At 37.2% G+C, this 17441-nt stretch overlaps 1 protein-coding gene across 1 annotated transcript in view; it reads right to left on the minus strand.

Moving 5' to 3' along the window:
• Window positions 1-17441, minus strand: part of bmpr1ba (bone morphogenetic protein receptor, type IBa) — a 58980-nt gene that overhangs the window by 17523 nt on the left and 24016 nt on the right. The window contains exon 4 of the mRNA XM_079418116.1: window positions 16774-16993. Coding sequence (XP_079274242.1) covers window positions 16774-16852 — 79 coding nt within the window. The 5' untranslated portion in view covers window positions 16853-16993. The remainder of the gene's footprint in view (window positions 1-16773; window positions 16994-17441) is intronic.

Consider the following 17441-nt stretch of genomic DNA (forward strand, 5'->3'; position numbering starts at 1 on the left):
CATTTTAGAGCATCCTTTAGTAATTATAATTAGCTTAATTAAATAACAATAGAAGTCAACGGGATGTCCCCAATTACACAGCAAGGTACGAATGTGAGTGTGTTTTCACACACACACACACACACACACACACACACGTTTGTACTCGTTTATGCTACATTGAGGGGAGCAAATGTCCCCACAAGGATAGTAAAACCTGAAATTTTTGACATTACGAGGGAAAAAAATTATAAAAATAGTAAACGATGTTTATCTGAAAGTGTAAGAATGCAAACAGGTTTTCTGTAAGGGGTAGGTTTAGGGTTAGGGTTGGGTTAGGGGATAGAAAATATCAATTGGTCGGTATAAAACTAATAGAAGTTTATGGAAAGTCCCACCAATTCATAGAAACAAACAAACAAACACACACACACACACACACACTCTCAACCAGAAAGAGCTACGACCTTTAACCCCAAAATCCAACCACATCAGTATGTCACAATCAAACCCCACACACCTGTCAATCAAAACCCAGGGCCATCAATCAAACCTGCAGGGGTCTGGAGATAATGAGTATACACAAATGAAAGGAAAAAAGATCAATATAACAGATGCAAGAAAGTGAAACTGCTATGAGAAGAAGAAAAGATAAGACCGGATAATAGATGGAGAACAGACAAAAGAGAGCTACAACTGTGTCTTTATCTGCTGAGCTTTGTCAAGCAAGACTGGCCGTCTGAATGGGCCTGAACTCAATCAAAATCTCTTTTTCGCACTCTGTCAGTCTGATGGCTGAATAAAACCCCTGAGGACAGAGATTTTCACACACAGAGACACTTTTCATTCCTTTACACAGTCAAATAATCACTACGAATCTGTCAGAGAAACCTGACTGCTCCGTTAAGCTGCTTCCTGCTCATCATTCAGTTTTATCTACATGTGTGAATCTATTATGAAGATTTAAAGGACCCTAATGTCTATATAGACAATAATGTCAGATTGTGAAAACAAAAGAGAAACGTGCCTACAGTGATGGATTTACAATGGGAGAATGTAAAGATATGTTTTTTTCTTTAGTAAAAAGTTAAAATTAAGTATAAAATTAAAATTAAGTTTACAATTATAAATTGGCACTGCTCTTTAAGCTTAAATATATACACACACAATATAATTATATAATTCTACTATAACATATAATTAAAATAAAACCTAAAATAAAACAATTATATGAGCTGCAAAGTCATTTTGAGCTGAGAAAGTAAAAAATTTAATAAAATACAGATGTTCAATTTATGTTGAATTTATAACATTCTAATATTTCAAAAAATGCAATAGTTATTTGAGCTGTAAAGTTGTCTAAAATATCCTTTTGGGCTGTGACTACTTTGATCTCTTTTACATCACTTCCACATCCCTTCTGGATATCCTTGTGCAGATACCAAGCAAAAACAACAGTGTTGAAGCTAAAAACACTTGAAAAACACTATATTACTTTGCACATTGCACTTTTAGACAGTTTTATTGGTATAAACACATCTCCTGTTCTATATACAGCGAGGTAGGAATCCAAACTGTTGTCTGTGATAGTTAACAGCATGCCATCAAATGCAGGCTAAAAACAACCTGCAATATTCCTGTAATTGAAATATACATGCAATAATATGCATCTGCAGTCATAACAGGCAGACCGTGTCTCTTGTCGGTGATGCCTGAAATGCGTTTCAGAGCTGCATGTTTCCATGGCTCCTCAGCTAGAGTTCTGTAACTGTCTGTTATGTAAATAAAGAAAATTCCACTCATATCTGGAATGAAACAGCATCTGGATTTCCGAGTCATTTTGACTTTCTGTAAAAACAGACTGTTCCATGTTAATTAGCTGGTGTGATAACCCTGATTTAAATTTCCTGGAAGCATCTAAACATCTTGAGATGACATGAGGCTGCTGCAGGGTGATGAGACTGAGTCTTTATCTGACGCTCACACACACAAGCTGCTAACAGCACTTCATATAAACACCCACTGACACCATATTAAGACAGCAAACACACAGGGAATGCTGCTGTTAACACACCGTGAGCGTGAGGGATGACTGTGCAGACAGCTTATGTGCAAACCGTGGCCTTGTGCTTATGTTTATGCTGAGATGTAATTTACAAGGTCATCTTGAAACTCAATCACGTGACCCTGAACATTCCAGCGACCCTTCACACGGATACACACATACACACCACAGCCGCAACACTCTATGAAATATAAAATAAACACCCAACTTTCAAATAAACAGCAGAGGGAAAACTCAGGCTTCCATTTCAAGAATCTTTCAATGACATGAGAGAAACAAGAACGACTCTCTGGCCAACAGTCAAAACTGAGAATGCATCTTTCACTAACAGTCAATCAGTTAGTGGGATGTGTTCAAAAACAGTGAAACAGAATTAAGCTAAGCACTTGAGGCTGTGCTATATTGTAAATAGAATAAGTGCGTTAATATGGAGCTTGGTATTGTGATAACAATCGGTTTAAAAGTCCTTGTGCGGGGCACAGGAATGGGCGTTTTTACTGCTAGATTAAATATAAGCATCAACTTTGTGGACTTGCCATCACGTTTAGGACCTGAAACAGATAAATATGAAGGGCCGGATTTACTAAAAAGGGCAAATTCAAGCGAAAGCGCAATTCCAAAACAGCACCGATGGGCGTGGAAATATCTGCGGGTGATTTACTGACAACATGCCAATTAAAAAACACAGACGCAACATCTAATTTCCATATTGACCAACGCAATTTACCAAGCGCAGCACAAATTAGCACAAGGATATGTTCAGATTCGGATAATGTGTTCTTCTGGCATTCCAAATAAATATTAACTCTCTTCTACCTGTACTCTGTACTCTGTGTTGCCTCCTCCTAGCAACAACAATGTTTAAGACATGAGTTTTTGCACGTTAAATAATGGTGCAAATACCAGTAATTTGACGAGTGCAAACGTTAGTAAATCACGTTGCGTGATTCATTTTAATACGCTCCTCATAAATTTTGCGTCTGAAAGGGAAACCCCTACAAATTAGAAGTCTGCTACCCGACCCGAGCCCGACGGGTCCCGAAAAATGTGCGGGTTTCGGGTCGGGTTCGGGTTAATGTTTATTGAACAGCGTCGGGTTCGGGTCGGGTTCGGGTTTGTAACTAAGAAAAACTAAATAGGCTATATATAGTTTGCGTGCCGTGTGCTTTGCCTGCTTGCTGTGTTGTGGTGACCGGCACGCGCGAGAGAGAAAGTTGCGTGCGCAGATGTGCAATGTGCATCTGCTACACAGACACACAGGCTCTACCTGTGTGTCTGTGGTCTGTGTAGCCCAGGGGTGGGCAAACTTTTTGGCTCAAGGGCCGCACTGGGTTTTAAAATTTGACAGAGGGCCGGCCCAGTAGCAGATTATGAAACACGATCTCATGAAAGTGCGTATCTATACCACAAATTAATTTCTAGTGCCATTTATACACCAAAAATGTTTTTTGCATGCATATGCTACGTAGCTGTAAACCCCTTGGTTAGGATTAGGGGTGCGGAGTGCGTGCCTATTACACCCCATAAACTGCGTATCATAAGCACTACAGATACAATTCGTGGTATTCGCGCTTTCATGAGATCGGACTGAGCAAACACATTTACGCTGTGGCAACGTCTGCGCGAAATTCAACAACTGAGAGACGACATTCTGACAATACATTTTTTATGCTAAATATCCCCCATTTAGCATGTTATGTTTTGAGGTTAATTTTTAATTAGTCAGATGTTAGATAACCTCGGGTTCGGGTCGGGTTCGGGCTTAACATGTAAATGTATTTGTCGGGTCGGGTCGGGTCGGGTTAAATGATCGCGGGTACGGGCCGGGTTCGGGCTTCAGTTTAAAGCCCGTGCAGACCTCTACTACAAATGCATATTCAATAACATCAGGCACAAGAATAAATGTGTCCACGCCTTTTCAGCGCTAATTCTTCACTGCGAATCTTTAGTAAATCCTGACCGTACTATTTTAATGCCAAAAAGCAGTTTGCGCTGGTGCAAGCTGTTAGTAAATCTGGCCCTATGTCTGCTTTTTAGAACAAAGAAAAGGAGGATGGTGAGCATGTGGCAACACTTCGCATATTCATGCATGTGTGCAGCAAAAGATTAAATACAATTTGAAGCAAACTAAAATTGTCCTTGCAAATGTGGCTAAAGATGACTATTGGCAATGGATAGAGAGTTGGACTTGTAACCCGAAGATCGTGGGTTCGAGTCTCAGGTCCGGGAGGGATTGTATGTGGGGGGAGTGAATAACCAACACTCTCTCCACCCTCAATACCAGACTGAAGTGAGACCCTTGAGCAAGGCACCGAACCCCCAACTGCTCCCCGGGCACCGCAGCATTGGCTGCCCACTGCTCCGGGTGCATGTTCACTACTGTGTGTACACTTGATTGTGCAGAGCACAAATTCCGAGTATGGGTCACCATACTTGGCCACACACACACACCACTTCCCCCCCTATTCGCCATATTGTTAAGGTGTGTTCACATTTACCATTTAGTCATTTTAATAGGAATCCATGTGATTGGGAATTTCGAAAAGGTTAAAGATTTTTCCCTTGCAGATTTAACAACTGGTTCAAATTGGTCATGCGGATTCAACACAATGACCTACAGAAAGCTGCTTGGTTTGAAAATGATTTCTGTGTGATTTGTGCTTCCTGCATTGCTACACTATTGACAATGTTCAATGGATCTTTTTGCCTGTGAAATTTCGCTAATGTGACCACACCTTTAGGCAAGACTCACAACAGAGTGAGTGAAAACTTTTTAACCATTAATATATTATAATAATGGACATATTTTTGATGATGTATGTGAATGTTGAACAACATTTAAGCTGACGTTATCCAATTTTCTTGGCACATAGCTCATTTGCACATAGAAAAACAATTATAAAATAGTGCAGACAGAAAGAAAAATGCATTCTTTCTTTTTGCCAACTTAAAGATCTCTATAAATCAAAACTGAAGCTTTGTGGATTTTCAGACAATGTTGGTCAGCTTTCAGGTAATTTTCATGTTAATGTATAAAAATAAAAAAAAACGTACCGAAAAGCATACCTGTTTAAAATATCTTCCTCTTACAGGAAATCAAACTAAAAACTCATCTTGCACTCATGGGCGTATAATTTTTTTTTTAGTTTTGTCCAAACAAATGCTGTCTACAATGAGAACATCCCTCCCACTAACACCCCCAGTGACAAGTCATAGCTGTGATATAAACCTAAATTTTTTAGCTATTTGGAAAAAATAACTGGCTATGCTTTTCAGTATGTCCTTTCCAAATTTTCCACTTTAACAGTAAATATTTCAACAAGAAGCCATTTCAGTGAACTCCCACACTTCTCACTCTCTGCTGTGAAATCTGTTCATGATTACTGCATAAAATCCTTTCAGCACAAACTGAAATAAAAGAAGGCCAATAAACCCTCAGCTGTCTATCCAGGTGGGGCACTGGAACGCTCAGCCTACGGATCAGGAGAGAAGTGAAAGGTGGGAACAGGTGCGTCCACGGACGGGTTCAATACTAAAGATAGAGACATGAAAGAGAGGGCAGATTATAAAGAACAGAAGATAAAGGCATTAAGATGGACTGACACACAACACCTCCAAATAGCAAGTCCAGCTGCTTCTTTCCCATGATGCACTTGGGTTAGAGTGAACCATAGAAATACAAAGACAGAATAGAGTTTCCCAAACTGGGGTTTGTGATTTGATGAAAAGCTAATCATAAAAATATAAAATTAAATATTAAAATATAAATATAATATAATTCTATAAATATAATACAAATGTTCATCTAAATACATACAATCTAAATATAACAAAAAAATAAAAACACTTAACAAACAATTATTTTATTAGGTCTAATTTACTGATATAGTGCTTTTTGAAATGCACATTTCAAAGCAGCTGTACAGAAAATCCCGATGTTAATATTTATGTCTTAGTATCTTCGCTCCTCATATTTGCTTTTAGCAATTAATATTATAATTTTGTGATGATGCAAGCAAGCAAGGAGTCATGTGACCATTAACCATCAGAGAACTGTGAAAATGCAAATCTGCTGTTAAAGGGGTCAAATGATGCGATGTTTTCCTTTGTCTTTGGAGTGTTACAAGCTGTTTGTGCATAGATAAGATCTGTAAAGTTGCAAAGATTAAAGTCTCAAACCCAAAGAGATATTCTTTATAAAAGTTAAGACTGCCACACCTTCCTAAAACGGCTCATTCAAACACGCCCCCACATGTCTACGTCACGATGTGGGAAGATTTGCATAACACCGCCCAAACGTATACGCAATGAAAGAAGACACTGTGTGTTTCGTTGTGAAAGCGAAAGTACTTTGTTTGACCTTCCAAATGAGTACACAATTAAAAATCAGTTGTTAAGTTGTATTTACAACACTGTTCCAGAACAGTACAACGCAAATATTCGAGTGTGTGCAGCGCATTTTATGGAGGACTGTTTCCTGATCCTGGGAGAGAGTAGGCTAAAATGTGAACCCTATGAATGGCTGTGAACACTATAAAGTGGGACAATTCTAGCATTGCAAGGACAGTCTGGTGCTTCTGACTCACAGCCTATAAGTACATTTCGCATAAAAAGACCGTATGAGTCATTATAATCAGTAATTGTGTCCTCACTGAATGCAACAAATGCCTCATTTGTAATGGGTTTTATTGTTTTAGTCTCGTCGGGACACAATACGGTAAGGGGCGTAACATTTCCGTTACACACTTGAGGTATTCGGCCAATCACAACACACTGGATAGCTGGCCAATCAGAGAACGATGAGCTTAGTAAAAATTTATGCGTTTCAGAAAGGCGAGGCATAGAAGAGCAACAATAATGTACAGTATGTGGAAATAATGTGTTTTTTGAACCTCGAACCGCGTAAACACATTGCATTACACCAAATACACAAAATAATGTTCTTTTTAACAACATCATATGACCCCTATAAATTATTGAAACATTAAATTAAAATATTAGGGGGTACTTCTAGTAAAAATTTTACCGTAAAGGTTTTTGGTTGACAAAAATGTATATATAAGGCTAAAGAATGGGCCAATAACTAGTTATGATGACCCTAAATAATAATTTTATGTAACTTTTATGTTTATGTATATATATGTGTGTGTGTGTGTGTGTGTTTATTAACAGGCACGATGACCCTAAATAAGAATTGTAAGTAATTTTTATGTTTTATTTTTATTTATTTTATATATTTATTGCTTTTGTGTTTTACCAAATGTGTACTTTTTAAATATAGTGTCTATTAAAGTTGAAAATGACTGTCACAAACCGAAACAAATCTTGTCACCTGTTACTTTTCTCACCGCTGGTCAGGATGGACCAATTACAGTCATTTTTGGTTGCCGTATAAGACTTTGCTGGGGCAAATATTTAAAATGAACAGATTCAAATGATTATACATTTTAGAGTACAAAAATGTACAATAAGACAAATAACACCAAGAGGTCTGAATGTGAACATGAATGTTGCTCCTCATCATTAACTCCATTAATAATACACTACAGCACTGGCTCCAGGCTGACTACACACAGAGTGCTGTTTCTGAGTGTTACTGTTTGCAGTACCGCTGTTCTCTATCATTAAAAAGCCATTAATAAATCAAGAAAGTTCAGGCTCCAGACTGACTCTCACACACACACCTGAGCAGCATTCAAAATCCATTAAGTGAGTATTCACACAGGGACCAGAGGCTCATTCAAGCCTCGTTCTGTGCTCATGACATGAGTTAAATCAGGTGAGTGCAAACACACTTAGACCTCTCTGAACACCACACTTTAACCAAAGAAAGATGGGAAAACATCACAAAAGCAATGACTGTCTTCATTGTTCCTTACTTTGCAGTTTCTGCAAAATATACACTATTGTTTGAAAGGTTTCTTTACAGAAATTATTACTTTTATTCAGCAAGTATGCATTAAATTGTTAGAAAGTGACAGTAATGACAAATGCATCATTCATTCATTCAGTAAAGATATGTATAATGTTACAAGAAATGTATAATTTTTTTAATAAATGCTGTTTTTTTTTACTTTCTAGTCATTAAGGAATCTTGAGCAGCACAACTTTTTTAACATTATTAATAATAATGTTTCTTGAGCAGCAAATCAGCATATTAGAATGCTTTCTGAAGGATCATGTCACTGAAGACTAGAGCAATGATGCTGAAAATTCAGCTTTGCATCACAGGAAAAAGTTACATTTTAAAATGCATTCAAATAGAAAACAGTCATTTTAAATTGCAATAATATTTCATAATATTACTGTTTTTCCTGTATTTTTTAATCAAATAAAATGCAACCTCAGTGAGCAAAAGAGATTTTTAAAACATCACAAATCTTACCAAAACCAAACTTTTGAATAGTAGTGTAGTTGCTGAATTTTTAAGGTTCATGACATCATATCTTATTAAAAGAATTACAGAAAAAGCCACAATATGTTCATAATGCAATTTACGCATGAAACTGAAGAGTCTGGATTGTTTTTAAATAATCAGAGCATAATTCCAATGCAAGTCAACTGAGAATCTCTGCGTTTGGACAGTTTTAAACATAATTTTACACAAATTATCCAAAAACAATAAAAGTCAATAATAATAGTGATACAAGGAACTCAGAAAGGATGAGCAGCGTTTGCGTCCAGTAAATCACAATCTCATTTATAAATCATGTTACTGTGTAATTTAACAATTTTGGTAGAGAAAAACAGCAGATAAAATGCTTTTCAAAGTCACAATTTATTCCAGCCCGTGTAAGAATAATATCCAATAAATTTTGACCACTTTATGATCACATTTTACTGAAAATCATGTCTTTCGCAGAAATCTCCAGTTCGGAACATCCCATGAAGCTTGTCTGCATTAGCTACAGTAACTATGGGGCGTGGAGCTAAGCGAAGAGTCAATTACAAAGCATGAAAACAGTGATATAAACACACAGTATGTGATTGTAACATGAAGTGTTCACGTCTACGCTTGGGTACTTTGGATAAAACAATGTCAGGACGAATCACTCTGTGGTACTGTATTCCTGCTTGGCACCAAAATATGTGACTAACAAAATGACATGCAAACAAATCTCAGCTTCTCGCTCTTGTATGGTCTCAAACGCTCTTTTGTTTTCTTTGATTCCTCTCTTCAACACCTCTGTCTTTCCCACACTCCAAAAATCCAGCGTGGAGCTACATCTGCCAGCTGTCCGTCACAATTTTCTGGACTCCAGCCATCGAGCTGACTGCAGCTGGACGGCCGTGATATAGTCTCCCTGAGCAGCTTAAAGCAGAACATTATCGTTTAAGAGTGACTACGCTATGAAAAGAAATCTAAATCACTTCATTTATCCAACAGGTGGCCGCTGACAGTGAAAAGACAAACCTGTAACGGCCATTATTAATCAGAGCCATCAGAGAATAAACCTCGAAACCTCCCAGGAAAAGAGGTGAGAAGGTGATGAGAACGCTGATGAAAGGCAGTTTTTCCTCTGGGATATGAGACGTGCCCTCTGTCCAAACCAAACAGGAAGTGAGTGTTTCAGACGGCGCTGTCAGTGAGGTGTGACTGAGAAGACCATCCCACAACTGCAAGACTGAAAAATGTTGGTCTTTATTATTTTCTCAATAAATTAACTTTCTGTGTTTCTCATGCTGTCTGATCAGAAATCATCATAAATAAACCAATGTTGGTCCAATCTGGTTTATGCAGGTTATACTGTTAGACAGAGTAACACCAGCAAATGTCTTGGTGTAACTGGTTGGGTTCTTGGCTGGGGGGGGGGGGTTCCGTAATTGGTTTTTGCTGGTCTGAAGTGGTTTACCATAGGGGTGCTCCGATCAGGATTTTTAAGGCCTGCACTACTGCAGACTGCTCCTGGAGCGCACTGCCGGATCGCAACCGTGTACAGTGTGAACACTTTAAAATCTGTTAACTTGCATGGAAAAAATATGCACCGCAATACTGACAAGCTACGCAATATCCCGTTCATTATTGCTGATATATCGCCTTCGATAATGAATGCGATATTGCGTAGCTTGTCAGTGAACTACGGTACGGCTCCGTGTATTAAATGCCGCTCCGTTTGAAAACAGCTGATGGAGATTTAGCGCCAATCAAGGAACCGGCTTTACTGACGAGATGCGCATGCATATCGCATGCAATATATCACCCGGCCCTACCACATACATTTACATTTACATTTATTCATTTAGCTGACGCTTTTATCCAAAGCGACTTACAATTGCTATATATGTCAGAGGTCGCACGCCTCTGGAGCAACTAGGGGTTAAGTGTCTTGCTCAGGGACACATTGGTGTCTCACAGTGGATTCGAACCCGGGTCTCTCACACCAAAGGCATGTGTCTTATCCACTGCGCCATACACACTGCAAACGGAGTATGTGTGAACCCGGTGTTGTGTGTGTGTGCTTAGATTGTGCATTAGTGCACAGTCTCCAGGAGAGTGCACGAGTGCTGAATGGTTAAACACTGGCAAGAATTACAAAGAAATGCCATTCATAAATTTTAGTGAAGATGCAACACAGCCTCTATAGTGCAAGTGATAATTCCTATGGCAATGTCAACTGTGCAGTGTGCAGCTCACTTATAGTGCAGACGCAATGTGATCTGAAGCCATTTGCTTATTTTGAGAGGGAAATAGAGAGCGTGCGGTCATAATAAATGTTCTGTAAAATAAATTATTATTATTAATTTTATCATATTATTTTATTAAATTAAAAATTACAAACATTGCTTGTGTAATATTTCTCTGTAAAATAAATTATAATAGTAATAAAACAAGAAGTTTATTATTAGTATGAATTAAAAAATATATATATTACTATTGCGATTTATCTTAGTAAAATAAACTATAATAGTAATGAAATAAGTAAAATATAAGTATTTATTAGTAGTAGTAGTAGTAGTAAAATTTGTTAATAATAATCATAGTAATCCGGTTTCTTTGTAGCACAACTGTAAAATGACAATACTAAAATTAATTACTTAATTGCTTCATTTTCAAACATTAAACAATCTTTTATTTTTGGTGGAAAACTGCAAGAAAGCTTCTCTTTTGTTTATAAGCACTTCTCGTTACTAGTTGGCACAAGTTGTGATCCCAAATGCTCATTAAAGACCCAAACTCGTACTGTAGAACGTGTTGAGTAGCATTTACTAAAAACCGAGCTAGTTTGAAACACTGAAAACACCAGATCACTAGCTGCTCCCGTGTAAATGAACACAGTGTCGTGCTTCACTTTGAAACATGCAACACGTCCATTCATTTAATTAAATCACAGCCATTATGCCATTTCAGTTTCATTTCAAATAATCGTGCAGCCCTACTGGTTTATATATACGCCACAAGCAGCAGACCCGCATCCAATCCCACACAAACATATATGCTAACACTCAGACAGACACTCACAGTCGACATGCATGAGCTGGCGTGGCGGCAGTGAGAGCGATGGAGAGCCTGAGATGCTGTGGACTGTAAATAAACTGACAGAGACACCGCAGGCTCCTCTCCGCTCGCTGGACAGCGGATGAGTTCATTGTGCGCCTGGATGTCGGGAGACAGGTCTGGACCGTGTCTGAAGGTTATTATGGAATGGGAAATGATGGAAATGGCTGATGATGGAACCTTCACTCTCTCTTTATCGCTCAGGAGGCAAGAGACAGCAAGAAGTAATTATGAGTGTACAAATAAGCCAACACAAAAAGGATGAGAACATCAATTTCTTTAGCAGCTTAGATTTAATAAATTTTATAGATTTAATAAATGATCATTTTACTAAAATACAGAGGAGAATTTGGACACTTAAATCACACTTATAAATGGGTAAATGACTTTGCAATAATATAAAAAAATGCAAAAAAAATAAAAAGAATTAAAATACATAATTATTTAATTTAATAATAAAATTGCTCTGTTGGCAGTGGAGTCAAGACATTTGCAAATATGATTAAAAGATGAATATGAGACAAAACTTCAGAATGTCACATTTTATTATTAGCCGTTTCAACACATACATGTTTTACCAAATAAAAAGAACAGCACTTTTAGAGTTCATCCCACTCATTGATGAGAGCATAAGTATTGGGACAGTTGAACATAAGGCAGATATAAAAGATTAAAAGCTATTATTTAGTTGCAGATCCCTTGCACACAATCACAGCAGTGAGTCTGTGACCCATAGACATCACCAGACTCTTGGTCTCATCCTTTGAAATGCTTTTCCCAGCCTTTAATGCAGCCAATTCCAATTGTTGCTTGTTTTGGGGAGTTTCTGCCTTTACTCTCCTCTTCAGCTGGTGAAATTCATGTTCAATCAGATTTAAATCTGGAGATTGACTTGGGCAATCTAAGACTTTCCATTTCTTTGCCCTTATAAATTCCTTGACTAAACTGGCAGGGTGTTTTGGGTCATTGTCCTGATGCAATATGAAGCACTTCCCAATGAATCTGGTGGCATTTTCTTGAATATTGGTAGGCAAGATGGTTTTGTACCCTTCCAAATTCATTCTGCAGCCATACATGCCCATGCCACGACACCACCTCCACCATACTTTACAGATGAGGCTGTATGCTTGGGATCATTTGCAGTTCCCTTTTTTCTCCACATTTTTGCTTTCCCATCACTTAGATAAAGGTTCATCTTTGTCTCATCGGTCCATAAACACAGTTCCAAAACTCTTCTGGCTCACCTTTGTGCTTTTTTGCAAACTCTAATCTTGTCTTTCTATTTTTGGAGCTGGTCAGAGGTTTGCATCTTGCTGTGTAGCATCTGTAATTCTGCGTCAAAGTCTCCTGAGGACAGTAGATTGTCAGAGCATCACCCCAGCTTTCTGGAAGTTGTTGGTGATTTTACAGACAGGTCTTTTAGGATTCATTTTCACAGCTTTTATGATTTGTCTGTCATCAAATACTGTTGTTTTCTCAGCCGATCAGGTCGTTGTCGGTTGCTGGTGTCGCTGGTGGTTTCCAAACTCTTGATTTCTCCATGCCCTTTGTTTTTGCTAGAGCTCTAACTGACTTCCTCTTTTCTTTTAGCATCCAAATTGCTTGCTTTTCTCTCAAAGTCAGCTCCCTCGTCTTCATCCTGGTTTGTGTGTGTCATCATCGAATGCAAGATTCAGAATACAGAAGTAATGGATATAACTGATACGACACATTCCCTGCTTTTAATATCTGAAGAATTAATGCAACAGGACACAGCTGATCACTTAGAAAGACCTGCGAGGCAACTGCTCCAATACTTATGCTCCCATCAGATAGAGGGATGAAACTCTAAAAGTGCTGAACTTCTTAGCTGGTAAAACATCTATGTGTTGAATCACTCAATAATAAAACGTGACATTCTGAAATTTTGTCTCATATTCATCTTTTAATTATATTTGTAAATGTCTTGACTCCACAGCCAACAGAGCAATTTTGACTTTACTGTTCCAATACTTTTGGAGGGCACTGTATGTATGTATATATATATATATATATATATATATATATATATATATATATATATATATATATATATATATATATATATATATATATATATATATATATATGTATATGTATATATACACCACTGTATGTATATACATACATACAGTGGTGTGAAAAAGTGTTGGCCCCCTTCCTGATTTTTTTTTTTTTTTTTTTTTTTTTTGCATGTTTGTCACACTTTAATGTTTATGATCATCAAACAAATTTAAATATTAATCAAAGATAACAAGTAAACACAACATGCAGTTTTTGAATGAAGGGTTTTTTTTATGAAGGGAAAACAAAATCCAAACCCACATGGCCCTGTGTGAAAAAGTGTTTGCAAAAGATCATCAAAAGCTACACATCATGTTGAGATCCAAAGAAATTCAGGAACAAATGAGAAAGAAAGTAATTGAGATCTATCAGTCTGGAAAAGGTTATAAAGCCATTTCTAAAGCTTTGAGACTCCAGCGAACCACAGTGAGAGCCATTATCCACAAATGGAGAAAACATGGAACAGTGGTGAACCTTCCCAGGAGTGGCCGGCCGACCAAAATTACCCCAAGAGCGCAGCGACGACTCATCCAAGAGGTCACAAAAGACCCCACAACAACATCTAAAGAACTGCAGGCCTCACTTGCCTCAGTTAAGGTCAGTGTTCATGACTCCACCATAAGAAAGAGACTGGGCAAAAATGGCCTGCATGGCAGAGTTCCAAGACGAAAACCGCTGCTGAGCAAAAAGAACACAAAGGCTCGTCTCAGTTTTGCCAGAAAACATCTTGATGATGAAAAGTAACACAGCATTTCAGAAAAAGAACATCATACCAGCAGTAAAATATGGTGGTGGTAGTGTGATGGTCTGGGGCTGTTTTGCTGCTTCAGGACCTGGAAGACTTGCTGTGATAAATGGAACAATGAATTCAACTGTCTACCAAAAAAATCCTGAAGGACAATGTCCAGCCATCTGTTCGTGACCTCAAGCTGAAGCGAATTTGAGTTCTGCAGCAGCAGGACAATGATCCAAAACACACCAGCAAATCCACCTCTGAATGACTGAAGAAAAACAAAATGAAGACTTTGGAGTGGCCTAGTCAAAGTCCTGACCTGAATCCTATTGAGATGCTGTGGCATGACCTTAAAAAGGTGGTTCATGCTCGAAAACCCTCCAATGTGGCTGAATTACAACAATTCTGCGAAGATGAGTGGGCCAAACTTCCTCCACAGCAGTGTAAGAGACTCATTGCAAGTTATCGCAAACGCTTGATTGCAGTTGTTACTGCTAAGGATATTAGCAACCAGTTATTAGGTTTAGGGGGCAAGCACTTTTTCACACAGGGCCATATGGGTTTGGATTTTGTTTTCCCTTCATAATAAAAAACTTCATTCAAAAACTGCATGTTGTGTTTACTTGTGTTATCTTTTATTAATATCTATCATTACATAAAAATTATGTAAACATTTTATTAAATACTATATTATATTATTGATTGTATTATCAATATTTAATATTTTTATTCTGATTTAATAAATATTTATATGATATTTATTAAATTGTATTATTAAAATAATTTAAATTTTATTACTGAATCATTTATTAAATAATATGATTAAATATATAATTTAATAAATATCACAATCGCACTTTAAGCAAACACTATTTTAAAAAGTTTGTTATGTTTGAACTCGTTAAACAGAAGATACACTAAAATAAATAGGAGAACTGACTTAAATAAAAAGTAGAAGACATTGAGCAAAGTGAAGTTATGTTAGTTATGTCTGAATGCAATGACTTTCAGACAGTGCCCAAATAATTGTGGATGCTTCTGTACATGTGGCCTTTATACACCAAATTTGGTTTATACTACAAAGTGCTAACAGTAAATTAACATTTATTAAAGCAAATACAAAATTACATTACTTCACTATGCAATTAAACCCATTTACAGAAGGCAAAGTCACTGATTATTGAAATAACGAAAAACGTCTGACTAGAAAACACAAAGTCAAACAGGTGTGTGAGAAAGAAAGTCTGTTGTATAGATTAAACACCGAGTGATTTCAAAGCTGGACCTCCAACTGTGTGTAAAACAAGTGTTAGGCAGCTGAGAGGCTGATAGCACACTACCAAACAAGAAACACACATAGCAACACCTGGCTGACCATTTGGCACACCATCACTACCACCAAACATACAGAACACCATAAAGCACATACGCTGTACATACTAACAAAGAAATACAGACACTGCATGAATGACATTGCATCAGATAAATATCATTAAATTATAAATGTTTATGTTTAACTAATAATATTTATAATTGATCATCAAATTAAAATATGAAAATCTAATTTAATAAAATATATTATTGTAAATAATTTATATTCTACTTTATGATTTAATTTCATTATATTATAATATAAATAAAACAAATATTATTTTATTGAATATTTATATTACATTATATTATTAATATGTATATTAAATTGTATTATTCATAATATAATTTCACTTACATCTATCACTAAATAAATACCTCTCAATCCCATTTCAAGCAAAAACATTTCATGAAAAGTAGTTTGTTAGGTTTGAAACACTGAGCAAAACTGAACAAAAGTGAAGTCAAATGGCGTATAAGATCTCTTTAATCACACTAATTTCTCCTAGATGAGGCCGTAACCATCAAAGATGGCAATGACTGATTCGTAAACCTTTACATTTGTTCTTCTCCCCAGTCTAGCATATTTGCTTGCCTCCAGATACCAATGAGACTAAATGGAGAGCAAATGGAGACTTTCGCTTGAGTAAATGACACCAGTAATTTTATCTGTTTTCAAGTCCCAAAAGAGATCTTAAAAATGTGCTCAATCACACCAAGACACAACAGTCTGCCATCAACAGTCAACAGAGATCTCAATATGAACTCAAGTATTTCTCATCAAATTCACCCAAAAGCAAATGATCTGCTTTCCACGTTGATTTTATAGCTCTATACTGACTGTATGTCAACCATTGACAAAGATATTTTAGAAGAAATATCTTGACACTTAGATGAGACATAACTGAGAACTCAATTAAAGTATCCTGAGCTATACAGCAGAAAGTGAATGTGTGCGGCGATCCGTAGAGAGACCAGCTGCATTACAGATCCTGCATTAGACACACAGAACTGCAGTCAGTAAATGTTCTGAAGGTTGACACTCACCCAAGTTCTCCTCCATAAGTCCCAGAAGTCCAATGACCAGCACACAGACCCAGCGCAAGCAAGTCCTCAAGAGATCCATCTTCTGTGTGCGCAACTCCAGCGAGCGAGTGAATCCCTCAGCTGTCTGCTCAGCACACACTCTTGAGTGTTTATGTGTGTCCTCTACAGAATGTGAGAAACTGCACACCACACAGCAGCCTCAATCACAGCTTCACACCGACTGCCCAGCGAGAGAGAGAGAGACAGAGACAGAGAGAGGGGAGGAGATTATTCACAGTCTTACACACAGTAGCCCCAGTGTAGTTGGGCCAAACCCCACCCCCACTTTGAGACCATGCCCCCATATTTTCACCTCACCCCCCTTTTGCCTTCTTTTTACCAAACACACCAGCTGAATGCAATACAAGTATACTGCTTCTTGCATATTGTGCACTGCTGCATACTTATCATCACAGAAATAAATGATTAAAAATAAAAAATTATCTTAGGAAATATACTATATAATTTATGTTGTTAATAAATATTCTATTAATAAACACAATATAATAATAAATCTTTTTTTTTTTTTTTGTAAAAATGTCTTAAATTTCGGAAATTTTAATAGATTTTATCAATTTTAATTAGAACAACCCAAACACTTCAAGAACAGGGAGAGCTAACTAAAACTA

This window comes from Barbus barbus (assembly GCF_936440315.1).
Source record: "Barbus barbus genome assembly, chromosome: 6".
Taxonomy (NCBI): domain Eukaryota; kingdom Metazoa; phylum Chordata; class Actinopteri; order Cypriniformes; family Cyprinidae; genus Barbus; species Barbus barbus.